Source organism: Gobio gobio (assembly GCF_949357685.1).
Source record: "Gobio gobio genome assembly, chromosome: 3".
Taxonomy (NCBI): domain Eukaryota; kingdom Metazoa; phylum Chordata; class Actinopteri; order Cypriniformes; family Gobionidae; genus Gobio; species Gobio gobio.
In genome coordinates, this window is record NC_137099.1 from 23557542 (window position 1) to 23576896 (window position 19355).

At 41.4% G+C, this 19355-nt stretch overlaps 1 protein-coding gene across 3 annotated transcripts in view; it reads right to left on the reverse strand.

Moving 5' to 3' along the window:
• Positions 1 to 7797: 7797 nt before the first annotated feature.
• Positions 7798 to 19355, reverse strand: part of ugt8 (UDP glycosyltransferase 8) — a 59457-nt gene continuing 47899 nt past the window's right edge. For all 3 annotated transcript variants that reach the window (XM_079813647.1, XM_079813646.1, XM_079813648.1), the window contains exons 4-6: positions 15934 to 16010; positions 12132 to 12351; positions 7798 to 10657 (exon numbers count right to left, since the gene is read on the reverse strand). In XM_079813647.1, coding sequence (XP_079669773.1) covers positions 10297 to 10657; positions 12132 to 12351; positions 15934 to 16010 — 658 coding nt within the window. In that variant the 3' untranslated portion in view covers positions 7798 to 10296. The remainder of the gene's footprint in view (positions 10658 to 12131; positions 12352 to 15933; positions 16011 to 19355) is intronic.

The following is a 19355-nucleotide window of genomic DNA, read 5'->3' on the forward strand; positions in this document are numbered from 1 at the left end:
GTGGGAGGCAAACAGATCTACCTGTGTGTCGCCGAACTGTTCCCAAATCAGCTGAACCGTCCGGGGATGGAGTCTCCATTCTCCCGGGAGAGGCTGAAACCGCGAGAGCTCGTCGGCTGCGTGGTTCAGGACTCCCGGAATATGTACAGCACGAAGGGATCTCAGGCGCTTCTGACTCCATAGAATGAGATGGCGGGCGAGTTGAGACATACGGCGGGAGCGTAGACCGCCCTGGTTAGACGCTACTACAGCCGTGTTGTCTGTCCGGATAAGTACATGTTGGTCCTTCAGCAGCGCTCGGAAGCGGTGCAGGGCGAAACGTACTGCCAGCAACTCGAGGCAATTGACATGCAGGAGGCGCTGGGGTCCTGTCCAGGAGCCCGCGGCTGCTTGTCCATTGCACATGGCACCCCAGCCCGTGGCAGAGGCATCCGTCGATACGACAACATGCCTGGACACTCGTTCTAAGGGCACACCGGCCCGGAGAAAACTGAGGTTCGACCACGGGGTGAGCGTCTGTAGGCAGGCCCGAGTCACTTGGACCCGGAGCGTGCCAGACTGCCATGCCCATCTCGGGACTCGATCGCGAAGCCAGTGCTGAAGCGGTCTCATATGAAGCAATCCGAGCGGCGTTACCGTGGCTGCAGATGCCATTTGCCCCAAGTCAGCAGAGACTGCGCGCGCTCGCTCGAAAGCTGCGCGTACATGGCGACCGAGTCGATCTCCATACCGAGAAAAGAGATCCTCTGCACGGGGCAAAGTTTGCTCTTTTCCCAGTTGACCCGAAGGCCCAGACGGGCTAAGTGGTGGAGAACCAGATCTCTGTGTCCGCAAACCTGCTCTCGAGAGTGGCCTAGTATGAGCCAGTCGTCGAGGTAGTTCAGGATGCGAACCCCGTACTGCCGAAGGGGCGCAAGGGCTGCCTCGGCGATCTTCGTGAAGACGCGAGGGGACAGAGATAGCCCGAATGGGAGAACCGCGTACTGGTATGCCCGCCCCTCGAAAGCAAACCGTAGGAACGGTCTGTGTCGAGGAAGGATGGAGACATGGAAGTAGGCGTCCTTCAGGTCGATCGCTGCAAACCAATCGTGAGGACGAACGCATTCGAAAAGGCGTTTCGCAGTCAACATCTTGAACGGAAGCCAGTGAAGGGATCGGTTCAAGATGCGAAGGTCCAGGATTGGCCGTAACCCACCAGTTTTCTTGGGTACAATGAAGTAGGGGCTGTAGAACCCCGACCTCATTTCGGCTGGAGGGACAGGCTCGATCGCACCCTTCGCCAGTAGAGTGGCAATCTCCGCATTCATGACGGGGGCATGGGCCCCGGTCACGGTATAGCGGACTCCCCTGTAACGGGGAGGAGCCTGCGCGAACTGAATCGCGTAGCCGAGCCTGACGGTCCGGGCAACCCAGCGGGACAGCCCCGGAAGCTGAAGCCAGGCTTCCAAAGACTGCACCAACGGGGTCATACGGACGGCAGACGTACCCTGGGTGGGGCAGTGAGGCAGCGTTACCGGCACGGACAGGGGAGGCTGTTGGGCGTCCCGGGGTCGGGGCACGGTTAACGGCTGCGCCCTGACAGAGGAGACCAGGGAAGGACTCGCGTTCCACTGGGGTCTGCTCTGCCAGGGGGCTGGCGACAGAGAGGGACGAGAGTGGCGAGACCCGAGGGTGGCGCGCACTGCCGTCACCGATCTCTGGGGGCTCAGGGATGGGGTTGTCAGTTCTTTCTTTAACCACATTAGGGTGCTGCTGACCCGGGGGCCAGCAGCTGAACAAAAGATTCTCCCCCGGCCCTCCACAGGGGGAAGGAGCGGCCCTGCCGCCGTCTCCTGGAAAGAACTGCCCATCCCTGAGCCGTCCGCATCAGGAGCGCCGCTTAGCCTGGCGTTTCTTCGCGGGCTTTGGGGCTGGAGCGGACTGGGACGCCTTCCTGCGGCTGCCTCTGCGCGGCCCGGGTGGAGGCTGCTGCTTGGGTGGCGTAGAGGTAGAGGGAGCCGCAGGAGGGCGCCCTCGGCGGCGAGCGGGCTGAGGCACCTGCGCGGGCGGTTGGGTGGAGGCAGCAGCTGAACGCCGGGGCAGGATATGTTTTATTGCCTCAGTCTGCTTCTGAGCGGCCGAGAACTGTTGGGCGAAGCTCTCGACCACTCCGCCGAATAGCCCATCCTGTGATATGGGGGCGTTGAGGAAACGGGTTCGCTCAGCGTCACGCATATCAGACAGGTTGAGCCATAGGTGTCTCTCCTGGACCACGTTTGTGGACATCACCTGACCCAGGGAGCGTGCGGTCACCTTCGTCGCCCGGAGAGCGAGGTCGGTGGCGGCACGCAACTCATTGCTGAGTCCTGGATCAGCCCCTCCCTCGTGCATATCACACAGCAACTTGGCTTGGTAAGCCTGAAGAGTTGCCATGGTATGCAGAGAAGCGGCGGCCTGCCCCGCAGCTCTATAGGACTTCGCCACCAGGGATGACGAAAACCTACAGGCTTTGGAGGGGTGCTTTGGGTCACCAAGCCAGGACGAAGCGCTCTGTGGACACAGTTGCATCGCAACAGAACGTTCGACTGGGGGGACCCCAGTGTACCCATGAGCCGCGGCTCCATCGAGGGAGGTGAAGGCGGAAGAGTTCGCCAAACGTTCACGGGAAGACAACGGGGACTTCCAGGAACGCGCAACCTCTTCATGCACCTCGGGGAAGAAAGGTATTGGAGGAGCGGCCGGACGGGTGTCCGGACGCACCACCCCCAAAAACCAATCATCCAACCGCGAACGCTCGGGCTGAGGCGGAGGGTTCCACTCCAGTCCAAGCGCTGCGGCGGCCCGAGACAGCATGGCTGTCAACTCTGGGTCCGACTCGGGCAATGCTGGCGCACCCGAAGGTGGCAGCACAGCCGAATCATCATCCTCAGATGACTCCAGCCCACCTTGTGATGCGGCGATAGACATCACTTCCTCTTCCGCCGCGCCAAACGCCACAGTCGGGACAGCAGGAGCCGGCCCCGATGTAGATGCCTGAGCGCGGACCGGGTCAGGTGCATGAGAGGGGGGTGTGGGCCGAGGAACTAGCGGCGGAGCTTTGTTCCACACCGTCACCCTCAGATCACCCTGGTCACCAGCCAAAGTGCCGCCTCCAGAGGAGACCGCAGATTGGGGGGTGGCGGAGGGGACTCTCGTTCCGGCATCAGCACGGAATTCACGGAGTCTAGATCGAAGCACCGAGATGGCCAGGTTCCCGCAGAGGGAACATGAGTCATCCACAAGCGCTGCCTGAGCGTGCTGAAAGCCCAAACACGTCACGCAGCGCTCGTGCCCGTCAAAAGAAAAAAGCGATCTACCGCACCCAGAAGTGCACGGACGAAACATCCTGAAAAGGACGTGTCACGTGCAAGCTCTTTTGTGAGAGGAAACTTTGCAGTCGATGCCGAAGCGCCCAGGGAAACACACACCAGCTGTCAGGCGGACCACTGCACAGATCAGCAGGCAGGAAGTATGCGATCACTGGAACGCGCCGTCACACCAACACCGACTGGAAAGCTGCTCGTCTCGAAGAAGCTGACAGAGTCTCAGAAGGCTGTAGGAGTGAAGAGGTAGGTACTCTTGGCTCCGAAAGCAGAAACATAATGCGATATTGCCTCCTTCCTTATATACTCACGCAGTGAGGCGGAGTTATGTATGCAAATTCCGCATGCCCATGGCATTGGCACGCCATTGGGCGTTTTCTCTAAACTCGAAGTTGATAGGCTTCTAAGCGAAACCCCCATTCGTTAGTCACTAACGTTACGTCGTAGTGACTGAACGAAAGGGAACTTACGACACTAAAGAGACCTTTCTACTGACTCTGAAAAACACCAAAGGATAGATGCCCAGGGTCCATGCTTTTTCTTTTTCTTTTTGCTGGGTTTATAAAAGCAATATCAGTGATATGGCTTTACATCAGCATGGCTGTGATTACTTGCTGTATATATGTAATATTTTACTATTTTATAGTATTTAGGGAACTATGGAAACTATAAAAGCCAGCCTGCCTGCTGGCTTTTAAGCTGTCTTGGTAAGTAGTGAAGGCTTTGGGACTAAATGTTCTTGTGTCGCCATCAGCGCAGCAGTGTTGTCATGACGTTATTTCCCCTTGGCTCTTAAGTGGTTAGTCTCATGACATTCACTGCCCAGTAATTGGCTCAAAAGCATGCAAGGTGCCCTGCTTTGTGCCTGACAGGCTGATCAGGTCAGGTTAGGGTTGGGGCCTCATTAGCCTGTCAGGTTAAAAACGAGGTACCTTTCTGCAATGAAGAAGGAGTGTGTCTCAGAACTCTAATTGAAGCTTGTTTCCCTGCTCCTCCGTTTTCGGCCTCTGACCTGGAAATCGATTGAAGTCTGCCACCATGAAGGACATACCAATTCTCTGAACACACTGAGGAGGCAATGGGAGAGGAAGCCTCCAAAAGAACTAAGAGCCTCCCATCTGAATCTTCTACTCATGCTCTATGTTGCCAGAAGCACTCTCCTCTAATTGCAACTTCATTGGAAAAACGTGCCTCTAACTACTGTACATTTTTGCAAAACTCCATAAAATTCACTGCAATTTCTAGCTGCCATGAACACTAGTGGCAGTAAAACACCAACAAAATGATCCCGGTTCACACGATTGTTTCTGGTTGTAGGGGCAGATTATTGATTAAAGCTGCAGTCCGTATTGCGGTCTAGCGGTTAATAAACAGAAATGCATGCTTCTTGCGGAAGAACATTGTAGCCGGAGCTACTTCTCTCTGCTTATGTCTATGTCGAGTCACGCAAGGACTGTGCTCCTTCGCAGCGGTTCATACCAGTCTGGTCTGAAATAGTCCCAATATAAACACTTATTATAAGTGTACCATAATGATTCATGCTCAGACAAAAACACTGTTTTCAGTGGAAACTGAAACTGAAAATGGATTCATGTTGTACATTCTCATTATATCATTTTTGTAAATCTTGAAAAGCTACGGACAGCAGCTTTAATAAAAACGTAATTTTTCATGGTTCCTTGCAAAATACTATGTTATGATCTCGAAACACTTTTAATGTAGTGCATGGTATGTAAACTAGTCATTTACTTCACATAACAGGCTCCATATAGCTTTTCTGATGCGGTAAACTTGCTCGGTAACATCGTGTATAGCCTATGTGTCTGTTTTATAGAGCAAAACAGGTCACAATAAAAGAGCTTGACTTGTAGAATCAAGTTAAAATGGCATGGTAGCTTCAGCAAATGCTTTTTAATCTCACATTTGCTTTCGTTTACTCTATCGGTTCGGTTTTATATGCTGCGTTCCAGATGAGGTTGGATGTGGGAATATCCTAAATCTGATGTCCCACTTCAGACCTGAGTTCCAGGCAATCAGAGGTCACGTTCACGTTGACCACATGATGTCGCCACCACACAACGAGAGCATATCTTGTTTTGTGTCAACTACAGCAGGGGTTTTCAAACTGGGGTCCGGGGACCCCCAGGGGTCCTCCAGAAGGTTTTAAGGGGTCCCCAGACATTTTCAGAGAAAAAAAAAAAAGACAAATAAAAAATGGACAAAGTCTACCAAACATTTTTCTCCTTTCTTGCCATATACATACTTTCCAGAATTGTATATGTTTGCTTTGTATCTTTAGTGAGTTTTTCTCCCTATAGCCCTCTTTATCTTGCTCACTGGGGTTGTAAGGCAGTATTCTTTATGCAGTAAGATGCTTACATACATTTATTGTGAAAGTTGCTTATACAAATTATTTGTCATTGAAATATTTTCTTCTTCAGGTTTATACATCCAACATTGAGTATAGCCAATTTATGTTTAGAAACAATATGTTGTATTTATAATGTCACACTTTCTATTTATCTAACAGTTTAAATGTTTTTTCATACATACAAATATATAGATGGATTTTAGGAAGGGGGTCCCTCATTAAAGGTTCGTCATATTTGGGGGTCCTTGGCATCATAAAGTTTGAAAACCCCTGAACTACGGCATAAACTGAATAAAAACAACATAAAATCGCTTTGAACACAGCAGACAAAAAACTAAAATGGAGGCATATTACATAAACGTAATGCCTAATGTTAAAGCTTGTTTTTACGTTAATGCTCGTTGGACGCAGGACTTTCTGACATCTTGAAAATGATGTCAAAATCAAATACGTACTACCGGCACATCCGGGAACTTAACCGCCCATTTTTAGGGGGAAATAAACTAGACTTCCCATAGACTTCAATACAAAACAGCGGCACAAAACAACGCCCGTACACAGCCGGCAGGTATGAATAACTTAAGAAATTACTAAGATTAAACATGGCAAGTAATTATATGTCCACCCTGCCTGCCATAGAGCGTGAAAGATACATCCACAAACTTAATTTGGCCATTTTAAAAACATGTCCCTTCATTCTCCCAGCGTCAAATTGGTGTAACAACCCCACCAGTGGCCAGAGGTGTCTTACCCGGACATTTACTCGTACCTCATCAAGTCACCAGTAAGCCAGTGAATAATTTTACTTCGTTTTTGAATCATGAATTACAGATGATGCTATCGAAAGCTAAGTCAGGCTAGTTGTATGGCTGGACAGAAAAATGCACTCAGTACTCAGTACAAGTCAAAATCATTGACATGTTACACCAATTTGACGCTGGGAGAATGAAGGGACCTGTTTTTTAATTGACCAAATTAAGTTTGTGGATGTATCTTTTACGCTCTATGGCAGGCAGGGTGCACATATAATTACTTGACATGTTTAATCTTAAACCGGATGTGCCGGTAGTATGTATGATGTGCCTCGCTGAGATCGCCGTTGATCGATGTACCCTGAGTTCACACGCCGAATGTCTACAGCTTTAGTGCAGGTAGGCCTACATTATTTTTAACAGCGTTTCATTTATGAACTGCCGTGATATGTACAACCACCACCACATTTTTGTTTTAAAATGTTTTAAAATTCAAATTTTTTTAACTAAAACCAGGCATGCTTTTAGCGCCACTCATTGGACATTTCACTTTGGGAAGTGTTGTGAAATGTGTAAGAAGCAATGTAATATTATTTTGCAGACTATGCCACCATGAGCCTGCGTTGTCTAATTGTGAAACCAGAAAAACAGTTAAATTAGCACCAAACAATCTTAATACACAAACATGCATACTAAGACACACACATTATATGCTAAACTCTCAGTGAATAATTAAGAGAAAGATGGGATATAGTGTCAGTTTATCTCTTAATCAACACACACACACACACACAAGTATTTTCAGGATACACACTCATCTAGGGTGACAGTACTGAAAACATACAACACCTGATACCTGCCGACCAACCTGCGTGTAGTTTTACACTCCTGTTTTTCTCCCACCGCAGTTATCTGTTAACTAAGAAATCAGAAACATCCTGTCTTTTTATAGAAAAATGTATTGTAAAATAAGATTTAAAAAAAATTCACTATGAAAAACAACTGAGAAAAAAAAAACAATCGTTTGAAAAAAAATTCTAAGCGCTTTACCATTTTCAGAGGATAACAGTAGTGAGTAAGCAAAGCGTGTCTACCTGATAGCACCAAACACACATGAAGAACATTTTGCAGTATAAGAATTATCATTTAGACAAAACTATCAATGAGGTCATGGGAAAAACTGAGACTTCAGGACAGTGGAACTTGACACCACGCATGTGCCCTGTGACTTTCAGACTATAGCTCACTGAATTTCCATTGGTGTAACAGGTGGAAACATCTTTTTCTTATTCGTTTACATCACAGTCGAGAGAGAATCATCAGATGACAAGAATAAGCAAACAAAATGTTTAATGTTTATTTAGCATTAGTATTTTCGTTTGTCTTTTTATGCACATGATAACACAGACACACGTGAAATCATTATGAAAAGAAATAAGACTAAACTCCTGCAAGCAACTACTACTTCTACAAGGACTTGATCAGGAAACAGATTACAAGAGACAAAGAAAGGTAGTGATGCACTGAAAGTGAACTGGAACATTGGTTTTAAATGATCAGTATATAAGGTGAAAGCTGGGCACAAGTAGGCTCAAGCAACTCCATTCAAATGCACACGCATACACATTATGTTTCACATAAGAAATCACAATCTATAACCACTCACACAGACACAAACATCCTTTAATGTTAGAGCCCATCTGCAGCTTTTTCCTCTGTTGTTAACCATCTAATATTAATACTGAAAATCATACAAAACAAACAACTACAAAATAGTTATAATGTTCAAAGTGTGCGAGTGTGCGTCACTGTTTCACCAGTCATAGCTCTAAAGCATTTGCAGCCAGTGTATTTTCAAGTATGGATATCCTAAAACAGTGCTTGGCTGAAGAAATGCTTTAAACCTCGTGGTAAAAACAGTTTCCAATTTTTATGACTTCAATAATTCTTCATTTCAGTTTTGATTCTTAGTGTCCATAAGGTGATTTGCCGGTGATGGTGTTTTGGTGATCTGGGAAAAATATGATTTATATGATCCGTGGTAGAGCATGTCGGTGCAGTTCTAACGTATTATACAACACTTTTCAAGAACTGATAACCTTTATAGTCTTCACATAAATAATTATGCCTACTGGCTTAAATATGTCCACAATTTCATAGTCATTCATAAAAACTTCAATGTAACCACTTTATATTTTGATAAATCACGTACGTTTCAAATGTTATGGTGCATTTAAAACAATTATACACTTCCAAACTGAGACTATTACTGGCAACAGTTCAGTCTGACGTTGAGTTGTAAAACCAGCATGTGATTTTATAACAGGTTGTCCAGTGGCATTTTTTAAATAAAAAAATAAAATAAAACCTCTGAGGGTGATAATGCACTTTAACGCACAAATAATTTGCAGAAGTTCTGTTTATTGCCACTTCAAAACATATCTTGAAAAGATGCAGAGCTAAACGTTAGATTGAAATGTTACCAAAAAAAATTAGCTTTCCACAGAACCTCCGTTGACGAAAATGGCTGAAAGTTAAAAGAAGCAGCAGAGCACCATGGGATATGTTAATTACAGTACCAAAATCCTCCAGGTCACTCTAGGCCTATTGATTTGTGGGAGCATGTAAGCAAACAATTCTTTGCTTTGATAACAACACTAGTCTGATGCACATTCTAATCAAATTTAGTTTGTTTGGGACATTTTGAGACACACAGGTACTCATACATAAAAACTACTGTAAACACCCTCCCCCATTTAATTTTTTTTTTTCTTCTCCTAAGCATGATTTGCTTACTGAGAGAAACTATACAGTAAAGATGAGCTGAGTGCTTAAAAGCCTAAACATCCATGAAGCAACATAATAGTATGGGTAAATGGCTTAATTCAAATAAAATGTATCATTTTGCTCATTTGAACCCATATCTGCCAACAAGAGGACTGTGTGAATGGATGTTACACGTGATCTGCACCCTTCTGAAGAGAAACTAAAGTTGTGCTATCAATTCATTAAATGACACTAGCTGAGAACAACAAAACTAAAGAGGGAAAGTGATAAAGATGCTATAAGAATGTTAGTATACTAGTATACTGGCTCCTAGAATCCCCAAATATTGTAAATGGAAGCAAGTTGGACATTTAAGTTGAACTAACTATGCTCTAGCATTTTGCATAGCTAACTAGCAATATAGCAACTAGCAGCATTAGCTTGTGCAGATATTTGTCTACAAGGAACGAAGTTGTAAGTTAGCATAGTTTAAAGATTAAGGCAAGGCTGGCAACACAGACACTAGCAAATATGCTAGCTTGCTAATGTCCAAGAATTAATATTGCTGAAGAAACAAAAATGAAATAGGGACGGAGTGCGTGAGACATAAATATAGAACATAAATTAAATTCAGTGCACAACAGTCAACAGTGCTCTGTGCGCTAAAAGTATGAAATTTATATAAATAGATAGAGATCTTTGTTGTATTTGGATGTAGTGAAACCTGAGGCCCCATGATAGCTTCTTGGTAAAACCACTAATATTCTAAAATTCAAAACTGTTGCTTTTTCCAAAAGGATAAACTCAACATTCAGAACCACTGTACAACTGAACATTAACTCCATTCAACGGGGGAAAAAAACGTCCTCAGGAGTTTTCCATTTATGTTTTCTGGTTTCCTCCCATTCTTCCTTACTTTGGCTTCCTACTTACAGTTCATTGCTATAATGGTTGGTTTGTTTCTTTATTGACCCATGTATTTATTTCCTGGATAGGCCCTGCTCTGAGTGAAGAGTAGTTAATTCTTCTCTTTAGTAAAGCGTTAGTGTTGATTTCTCCTAGTGCTTTACTTTAGTTTCTTCTCTGTACTTTTAACATGGCCATTTCTTTTGTGCTTGCCATTTGGAATTCCATTATGACAGTGTCCGTTCACCTTCTCCCCTGGAGATGAACCGCGCCCCACTCGTGATTGGATGCATTTGCCTATTCGGTATAGGCAGTAGCCAAGGAGAAGCAGGCACACTCCTATCACAACGGCAACGTCCAATAAGAAGTACTGGTAGGTGGGTATCTCGTAGACTGCAGAGCGGAGGTGTTCAGCGCCACGGTGACGGAGTAAATAGCTAATCCAGTAAACCGCCCGACTCACTGGATGACCAGGCTGATCTTTATGAATCTGAGACAGCAACTGTGCTCGCTCACGATACCTTAACAGAAAGAGAGATGGAGAGGTTTCAGAACATCCAAGACAGCACAAGCACATCACCAACACCAACAGGATGTTGATCTTGGCCACAAGATGGAACTGTACCATAGTTTCTCTTCCTAAACACTTGTTTGCTTATCCAGATTTATAATTCTTCAGGTTCTATGAACACAATAAGCAAGCAACTTGAACAAATCTGATCTTCACCTTTTTGTGAATGCAATTTAAAACTATTAGTTAATAATATATATATATATTTTAAATATGAATGATTATTAATAATCAAAAAGCAATGATTATAGTTCAAATAAAAAAATTCTTAATTTTCTAATTTTTATTAGTATAAAGTTATTTATTTAAATAGTAATTTTGAAAATAGCCTAATAAAAAATATTATTTTCCATACAATGAAAGTAAATTGTGCAATTGCCATCCTCTCACTTTATGGAAAAAAACATCAGGGACATACTTGCTAATTATCTATTTGCTAAATGTATCATCTATTTTTTTGTTTCAAGCTAGAAAGAAAGTCATACAGATTTTGAACAATATGAGGGTGAGTAAATAATTAAAGAGTTTTCATTTTGGGGTGAACTGTCTCTTTAATACAACAAAAAAAACTCTAAAATTCAGTCGATAGAAACTATTTTTTTCTAGACTACGTTCCTCTTTGGCTCCATTGGATTTGTTAAAACACTATGGATCTACAAATATTGACACCATTGTGGGGTCTTCACCAGGTCTTGTTTATCATTAAACTTGAGTAACCCCAATTCCACAGTCATTAAAGATTAACCTGACTGTGTTTGGATTTGTATTACCTGTTTTTCGACAGACATTTTACAATGGCTACAGATAATGTGTGTGTGTGTGTGTGTGTGTGTGTGTGTGTGTGTGTGTGTGTGTGTGTGTGTGTGTGTGTGTGTGTGTGTGTGTGTGTGTGTGTGTGTGTGTGTGTGTGTGTGTGTGTGTGGGCATGTTTTTTGTGAAATATCAGGACACAAATGTGTATAATGACATGGGTATGACACAGGTATTACAAAAAGAGGGTGAAATATGAGGACGTTCCCCATGTCCTCACTTTTCAAAATGCTTATAAATCATACAGAACAAGTTTTTTTTCACAGAAAGTGAACTGCACAGTCTCCTGTGAGGGCTAGGTTTAGGGTTAGGGGCAGTGTAAGGGGATAGAAAATACGGTTTGTACGGTATAAAAACCATTACGCCTATGGAAAGTCCTCACATTTCACAAAAACAAACATGTGTGTGTGTGTGTGTGTGTGTGTGTGTGTGTGTGTGTGTGTGTGTGTGTGTGTGTGTGTGTGTGTGTGTGTGTGTGTGTGTGTGTGTGTGTGTGTGTGTGTGTGTGTGTGTGTGTGTGTGTGTGTGTGTGTGTGTGTGTGTGTGTGTGTGTGTGTGTGTGTGCGTAACAATGCATTTTATTCATTTTTATTCAGGCATTTTATACACATTACCTTTTGTCTGTAATGATATTAACCATGGCAGTATAAAGGTCTTCCTCACTCATCCTTTTCCACTCAAGCATTATGCCCATGCCTTTAGCCTGAACTCGTGTCATGGTGTCATAGTGATCTCCAAACAGCGGAACACCCACCACGGGCACACCGTGATACATGGCCTCATAGATGCTGTTCAAGCCCCCGTGGCTCAAGAAGGCCCGTGTGTTTGTCTGTCCTGTGGGTGAACAAGAGACACAATGTGAGAGAGAAAAAACTACAATTATATTGAAAAATGTGCAATTTACAAACAAATACCATGAATCCCTGAACATTTACCATAGTTTCTGTATTGTAATCATCAATTAACTGTGGCATTTTGAGTAAGACCATAGTAACAGGGTTACTGGATGGATGGCTCCTCTTTACCATGGTAACATTAATAACTATTCGCAATTGTGGCGTTTTGGTAGGGATCCCAATTCGTCAGTTCAATTCTGACGCAACGATGGGACTGACTGATAGGTAACATCTTGGTTACTAATGTAACCCCCGTTCCCTGATGGAGGGAACAGAGATATTACATCCCATCACCACAACCGATGTACCATCGTTGTACGGCCGGGACACTGTCTCGGCATTGAGCGCAAAACTTAAAATGAGCGAGTGCAGCATGCTTCCTTATATACTGCTGTGTTACAGAGCGTGGTTCTCGCTCGCCAATGTCCATTGGCTTGTTTTGTTTACATTTGAAGGTGATTGGGCTCTCAGGCCGGATCCCAATTTGTCAGTTAACTTCTGGCGCAACCTCCTTCAGTTAACGGGGGTTACTTTAGTAACCTAGACATTTTTAATGTTGCTATGCAGTTGCTATTGTGTTCTGGGTGTTCCCAAAGATGTTACTAGGGTGTTCTGGGTAGTTATTGGCCCATAATGAACCCACCCTATAATATTTTAACTCTCCAAGTAATTGATTTGCCATTTTATCATCTGCCAGTCTGATTGCTTAGAAACGTAAAGGCCCATCTGTCATTGACAAGCGATTAGATGTATAATTCATGTACATGGCATAAACAGTGTGAGATGAGTTACAGACCAAATGTTTATATAAAGGGTTTTGTCTTCAGTAAACAGTAGTGATGTGTGCCTCACAAAATTCCAGAAACTATAAGGAAAAGTGTCATAATTCTAATAAAAATAAAAGTTAAGCTTGATCTAATAGTAAGCAGTTTTTCATTCAGTTGCTTCTGTCTGAACTCGTTCCTCCCTGTGCCTGCTAACACTTCTTCCTCTGAATGAGTCACAATGAACAAAGAGTTTTATTGACCCTTTCAAAGTCGCTAGTTGTACATTAGCTCATCTAGTACTCTCGTATCTCTTTAAAAATACATTTAAAAGACACATAGGGAAATCAAAGGGACATTTGCATACTTTTTTGTAAATCTGTCCGTGGTTTCTCATGGATAGGGTAGGGTAGGGTGACCACCATCAAACAAACCAAATGTGGGACGATTACTAAGTTTGTGTGGGACAATGTGGGACATGTTACCAACACTAAAACATAACCTAAAACTGTTGTATAATCTTAAATTCAACATCACTGAGCCCAAAGGCAGCAGGCATCATGCAGATAACTACTTTTGAGACAGTTCTGACCAAGTGCAACTAAAATCCAACTAAATAAATAATGAAACAAATAAAACAACATTAAATTAGTTAATCTTATATATAATATATATATATATATATATATATATATATATATATATATATATATATATATATATATATATATATATATATATATATATATATATATATAAATATAAAATTTTGGAGGGGGGTTGTAGTTTTTATATATATATATAGCTACTGTATATATGTATATATTCATTCATTTATATACAGAGCTATCTATTCGTTTTCTGACAGGGAACACATGGAACGAATCACCGCTCCACATTTTGATTGACAGCCGTCACAACCTACTAGTGACCGTGTTTACTCCTTTGTTTTCAACCATTGGATATGGTTTAAAAGACGGCTTTTGTATTTGTGTAAGGCGGGATGTTATTTCTGACGAAGCGCTGTTAAATATAGGTGAAAAACGATGCCGCAAAAATAATAAATAAAATGCTTTCTTAAAAAGGCAAAAGAACGCATGCATGTTTTCTCAATATGATCATTAAAAATCAACAGACTGGTGAAAATGCGGGACATTTTCTCAATATGCGACATGCGGGACAAGGGGTGAAAATGCTGTGCGGTACAACGCAAAGCGGGACAGGTGGTCACCCTAGGGTAGGGTGTATATCACTTTCTCACTGGTACTGACATGAAGCAGTTTCATTTCATGCATAAAGCTGCATGCAGTATTTGTAAGTGCATTTCCGTTTAAAAAACGTTGTTGTTTATTGTGACAGTTTTGACCATTGGTCACCGATCTTGAAGTTTAGTCCAGCTGAACCTCAAACAAGTAGGTGTTTGTGTTAAAAAGCTGAGGGTCCTCAAAGAAGAAATGCCATGGGTTCATCCTGTCTATCAACTTTGAGTATCAGACTGTTTTCTTGTCGTTATCTCTAGTCGAATGAGAAGACCAAACAAATGGAAGACCAAAGCACAGGATGCATCAACTAGGTCTTTCAGAGAACAGGAAGTGTGGTGGACAGCAGAAAGACAGTGAGAGAAAGAGAGAAAAGACAGAATGATGGAGACAGAAAAGTTCTCTGTGACCTCAAGCCCATGGTGCACAATGAGACAGAAACTCATTCACACAAACAAACACACACGCAGGCTTTGTGTCCTCTAATACAACAGAGGCATTCTCAGAAAAGAGCAGTGAGGAAAATGAGCTCTCTCTCCCTAACACACACACTAATAAAAAAATATTTTTATAAATCAGTTTTCCAGTAAAAATATCTTAACAGCCTTAAAACAAGATATAATTTACTTGAGAAGCAAAACTCAAATTGCATAAAAGTTAAAAACCAATTTTTGTGGTTCAAATTTGATTTATATTTTTAAATTTAATGTACTATAAATACAAAGTCTATGCTTAAAACAAGAGGGAAAAAAGATTTGCCAACAGGGTATTCATAAGATTTTTTATTTATTTATGTATTTTATTATATTTCTTAAAAAAATTTGTAGTGAATAGAGGACTGGGACAAAAATTTGGGCACACTTGAGATTAGAGTCCAATTCTCACTATTAACTATATGACTTTTGCCTCAAGTAACTCCTAATTCCTTTTTATTAATAGTTAGTAAGGTAGAAATTAAGTTTAGGTATTGGGTAGGATTAAGGGGTGTAGAATAAGGTCATGCAGAACAAGGAATTAATATGTGCTTTATAAGTACTAATAAACAGCCAATATCCTAGTAATATGCATGCTAATAACCAACTAGTTAATAGTGAGAATTAGACCCTAAACTAAAATTCCAGAGGGAACATTCACACTTCATATGCCTTTCTAAAATTGTAATTGGAAACACTTTACTACAAGGTTTCATTTTATTAGTTGTGTTAGTTAATGTATTAACTATGGGAAATACTGTACATTTGTTACCGTATTTGTTAATCTTTGTTAACGTTAGCTAATAAAAATACTGTTCATTGTTTGTTCATGTTAGTTCACAGTGCATTAACTAAAAAACTTTAGATTTTAATAATGTATTAATAAATGTTGAAATTAACATTAACAAAGATTAGAAGTATTGTTAATTATTAGTTCATGTTACAACGTAGTTAACTAAAGAAACCTTATTGTAAAGTGTTAACCATGTAATTTTATTTAATGAGAGATAGGATGTATACTTACCCAACAGGTCATTCTGTGGCATCCAGTCCACTAGTTTAGTATTGTTGCCAAGATTGGGAGGAGGAACTCCAGAGAACCTACAGAGAGATTGAATTCAGTAAGATTCAGGCAGCTCTTTCTATAAACTCTTGATAAACATTCAAAACCTTTTAGGCCATCTAGGGCTAGTGAATGAGACAATTGTCAGCAAAAATGAACTGGTAGGTCACAAAAATGAAGAATTTGTGAGTTATTCAAAGCATCATAGATACACTGTGAGATCAAGGGAGTGAGGCATACTGAGGGAAAAGTACATTAGAGACCAAGAGAATGAGAGAGACAGAGACAGAGACCAAATATTTTGCATGCATAGATTAGTTTAGTAACAAAGCTTACATTCAGAAGGCAAATAAAAAGCAAAAGATGAAAGACAATCAACCAGCAACAATCAACCACATGGATGCATGCCATATTTAAACATGATTTTAATCAATAAAGAACAATAACCATTATACTTTAGAGCCTGTCATTGAAGGGAACACGGAACTGTATTCAAAACCCATTTGACTATGTAAAGTGACAGATTTCCAAATAAAACAGAATATTCAAACAGCAAAAACAATGTAGGATGGGACCTGGAAGTTGAAGTCAATTACTGTGGTAACTATTGGCAAAATGACAGTCGCCTAAAACAATGCCTAAATAGCTACTGTATAATGCTATTGGTTAGCATTTTTTGCTGACTACATGGCCTAGGTGACAACAGCAGAAAAGGGAATTAATTTCAGATTACAAGAACAAACATTTATTCTTTAGAACAACATGCACTGATGAATTATACTCAGAAACACCAGGAACACACTACTGTTCAAAAGTTTGGGGTCAGTACGTTTTCTTAGAAATGAAATACTTTTATTCAGCAAGGATGCATTAAATTGATCAAAAGCGTTCTTTCTATTTTCTACTCATCAAAGAATCTTGACAAAAAGCATCATGGTTTCGACAAAAATATAAAGCAGCACAACCGTTTTCAACATTAGCCCCGTTTCCACCTAAATTACCCGGAACAACTTGTAGCCTACCAGGAACTTTTTTTAAAGGAACTTTTTTCCCCCCAGACCTGCTACTGTCTGCATTTCCACTGCGGCCTAAAGTACTGTGAAGATTAGGCAAATTAGTCCGGTAACGTAGGACTGCGCGTGACTGCTCCTCCCAGTCAGCGACGGACAGTAATCATTTTTGTGCGACACTGTTTGCAACAATAACAAGTATGGAGGAGATTCAAGCTGTGATGGTTTTGCTGGTTATATACAGTTTGTATTGGTTTACTAAAGAGGTAATTAACAAAACAGCGGAAAAGAGACAAGCTCTAATACTAAAGCATATTCTGAAAGCTCGTAAAGCTAGATTTAAAATGACAACGTATGTTATCAGCCATGGACATTGACCGTGAGATGGCTCAGACGAACGCGTACCATCAGACAGAAAGAGCAAGACTGATATTTACTGAACGCAGAACGAACCTCGCAAAATACTTTTAAAAATGCCAGTTGAAATACAATGCTGCGTGAGCTCAACCAATCAGCATGTTCAGCGCCCAGGCCCACCCCCAAAAGTTCCTAAGCAGGGACTTTTGGAGGGGAAAATATTTACCCGGAACTTCATTTAGACCCTGGTTCCTGCGGTCGAAACACACAGAGTACCACCCCAAAGTTCCTAGTTCCTGGGGAAAGTTCCTGCGGTGTAAACGCGGCTATTGATAATAATAAAGAATAAAGAATTTTTTCTTGAGCACAAAATCATCAAACGTCACATGAACAAACAGAAAAACAGGTCTCATCTCATCCGCTTAATGGAGAAAGTGTTAATGGCTGTATGAACGGATGTCAATATCTATGGACTTCTAAGGTAATCAGCTAACTTCTCTAGTTCTTTTTATTGTTGGCATTTTATTCGATTTAAATATCTACATGTTAGTGAGAATTTTTTTTTTTTTTTTACTTTTACATATCAATCTGCATATACAGATGGACATTGTTTATGCTCATCTTTGCTTGCTCCTTAAGGATTCTTAAATAAAACAATGTACATTTAATGACCCACAAACAAAAGACCTGAAACGGAAGCAATGCAGCCTGTTTAACAGAATATGGAAGTTTGTTCCACATAACCCCCAAAATCATGTGACACTGAAGACTGGGGTGATGATGCTGAAAATTCAGCTTTGCCATTACATTAAAAAGTTTCATAATATATTAAAAAATATATATTTTTAATTGTGATGATATTTCACAATAGTACTGATTAACTGTATTTTTTGATTAAATAAATGCAGCCTTGGTGAAAAACCATGTATATATAGGAGAAATATGACAGAAAGGTATGTATTGAGAAATGTAATGAAGTCAACTGTAATTTCAAGTGGCTTTAACAAAGTCTTACAGTCTTTGGGTATCTGCTAAATGACTAATTAAACCAACATCAATAGTTCTTTAGTGGAGATTACATGAAGTCTTTGCTTTGAAGTCTGGCTCAAGTAAAGATCCGGGATTAATGTATGTCTTCTCTGTCACACAGGCACACAGCCTACAGGCCAGTATGTGCCAAACCTAATGACAAACATTCTACAGTTACTAAGAAACCTGACAGCTGTCAGTGACTCTAATAACCATTACTATAATTTATGCACATATCAGAAAGAAAGAGTTCAGACCATATGTTCATGACATAATAACAGTGGTGTATTATTCTGGATAACTGGAGTGTGCTTGTCTATCTGTACATTATATTTATCTGGTATGTGTGTGTTCCCTGGGAATTTCCACTCCCAACAGTGTCCTCATTAGTAAAGGCTTGCCATGGCACATTTACATGAACGCAAGAAAGCAACTGAGATTATAAGGCATGACTACAGGAGTCATGACAATATGAATGCCTATGACAACAGAAGGTGGTGCTATTTATAAGCATTGAGCTTCACTTAGGAAATGATAAAGGAAAGAACTATAAAAAAATTTTTTTTATTATTTAGGCATAAAGAAACAAAATTCCTTCAATGAGAGATTTAAAGTTGACATGCACTTGTAACATTTTCCATTAACTGATAAGAGCATCACATCTCAAGTCATTTTATAAATGTTGCTTTAAATAAAAGACAACTTAATATAAAAATGTAAAGTAAATATATAATTCCCTTATGTGGTTCGAGACCTGCTCAACTTTATTTATTTCATGGCAGGAAATTTGTACTGGTTGTTCTTTTCCATGGCATTATTACTCATGGGAACTGAGGCTTTCAAGCTTCAAAAAGGAAAATTATCATGATTACAGTATCAAAGTGGTTCTATATTCATAGCAAAGTTACATTTTGGTCTATTTTTCACATAAAGCTATCATATGGCTTCAGATGACTTGGGATATAGCACACAATATGATCTACTTTT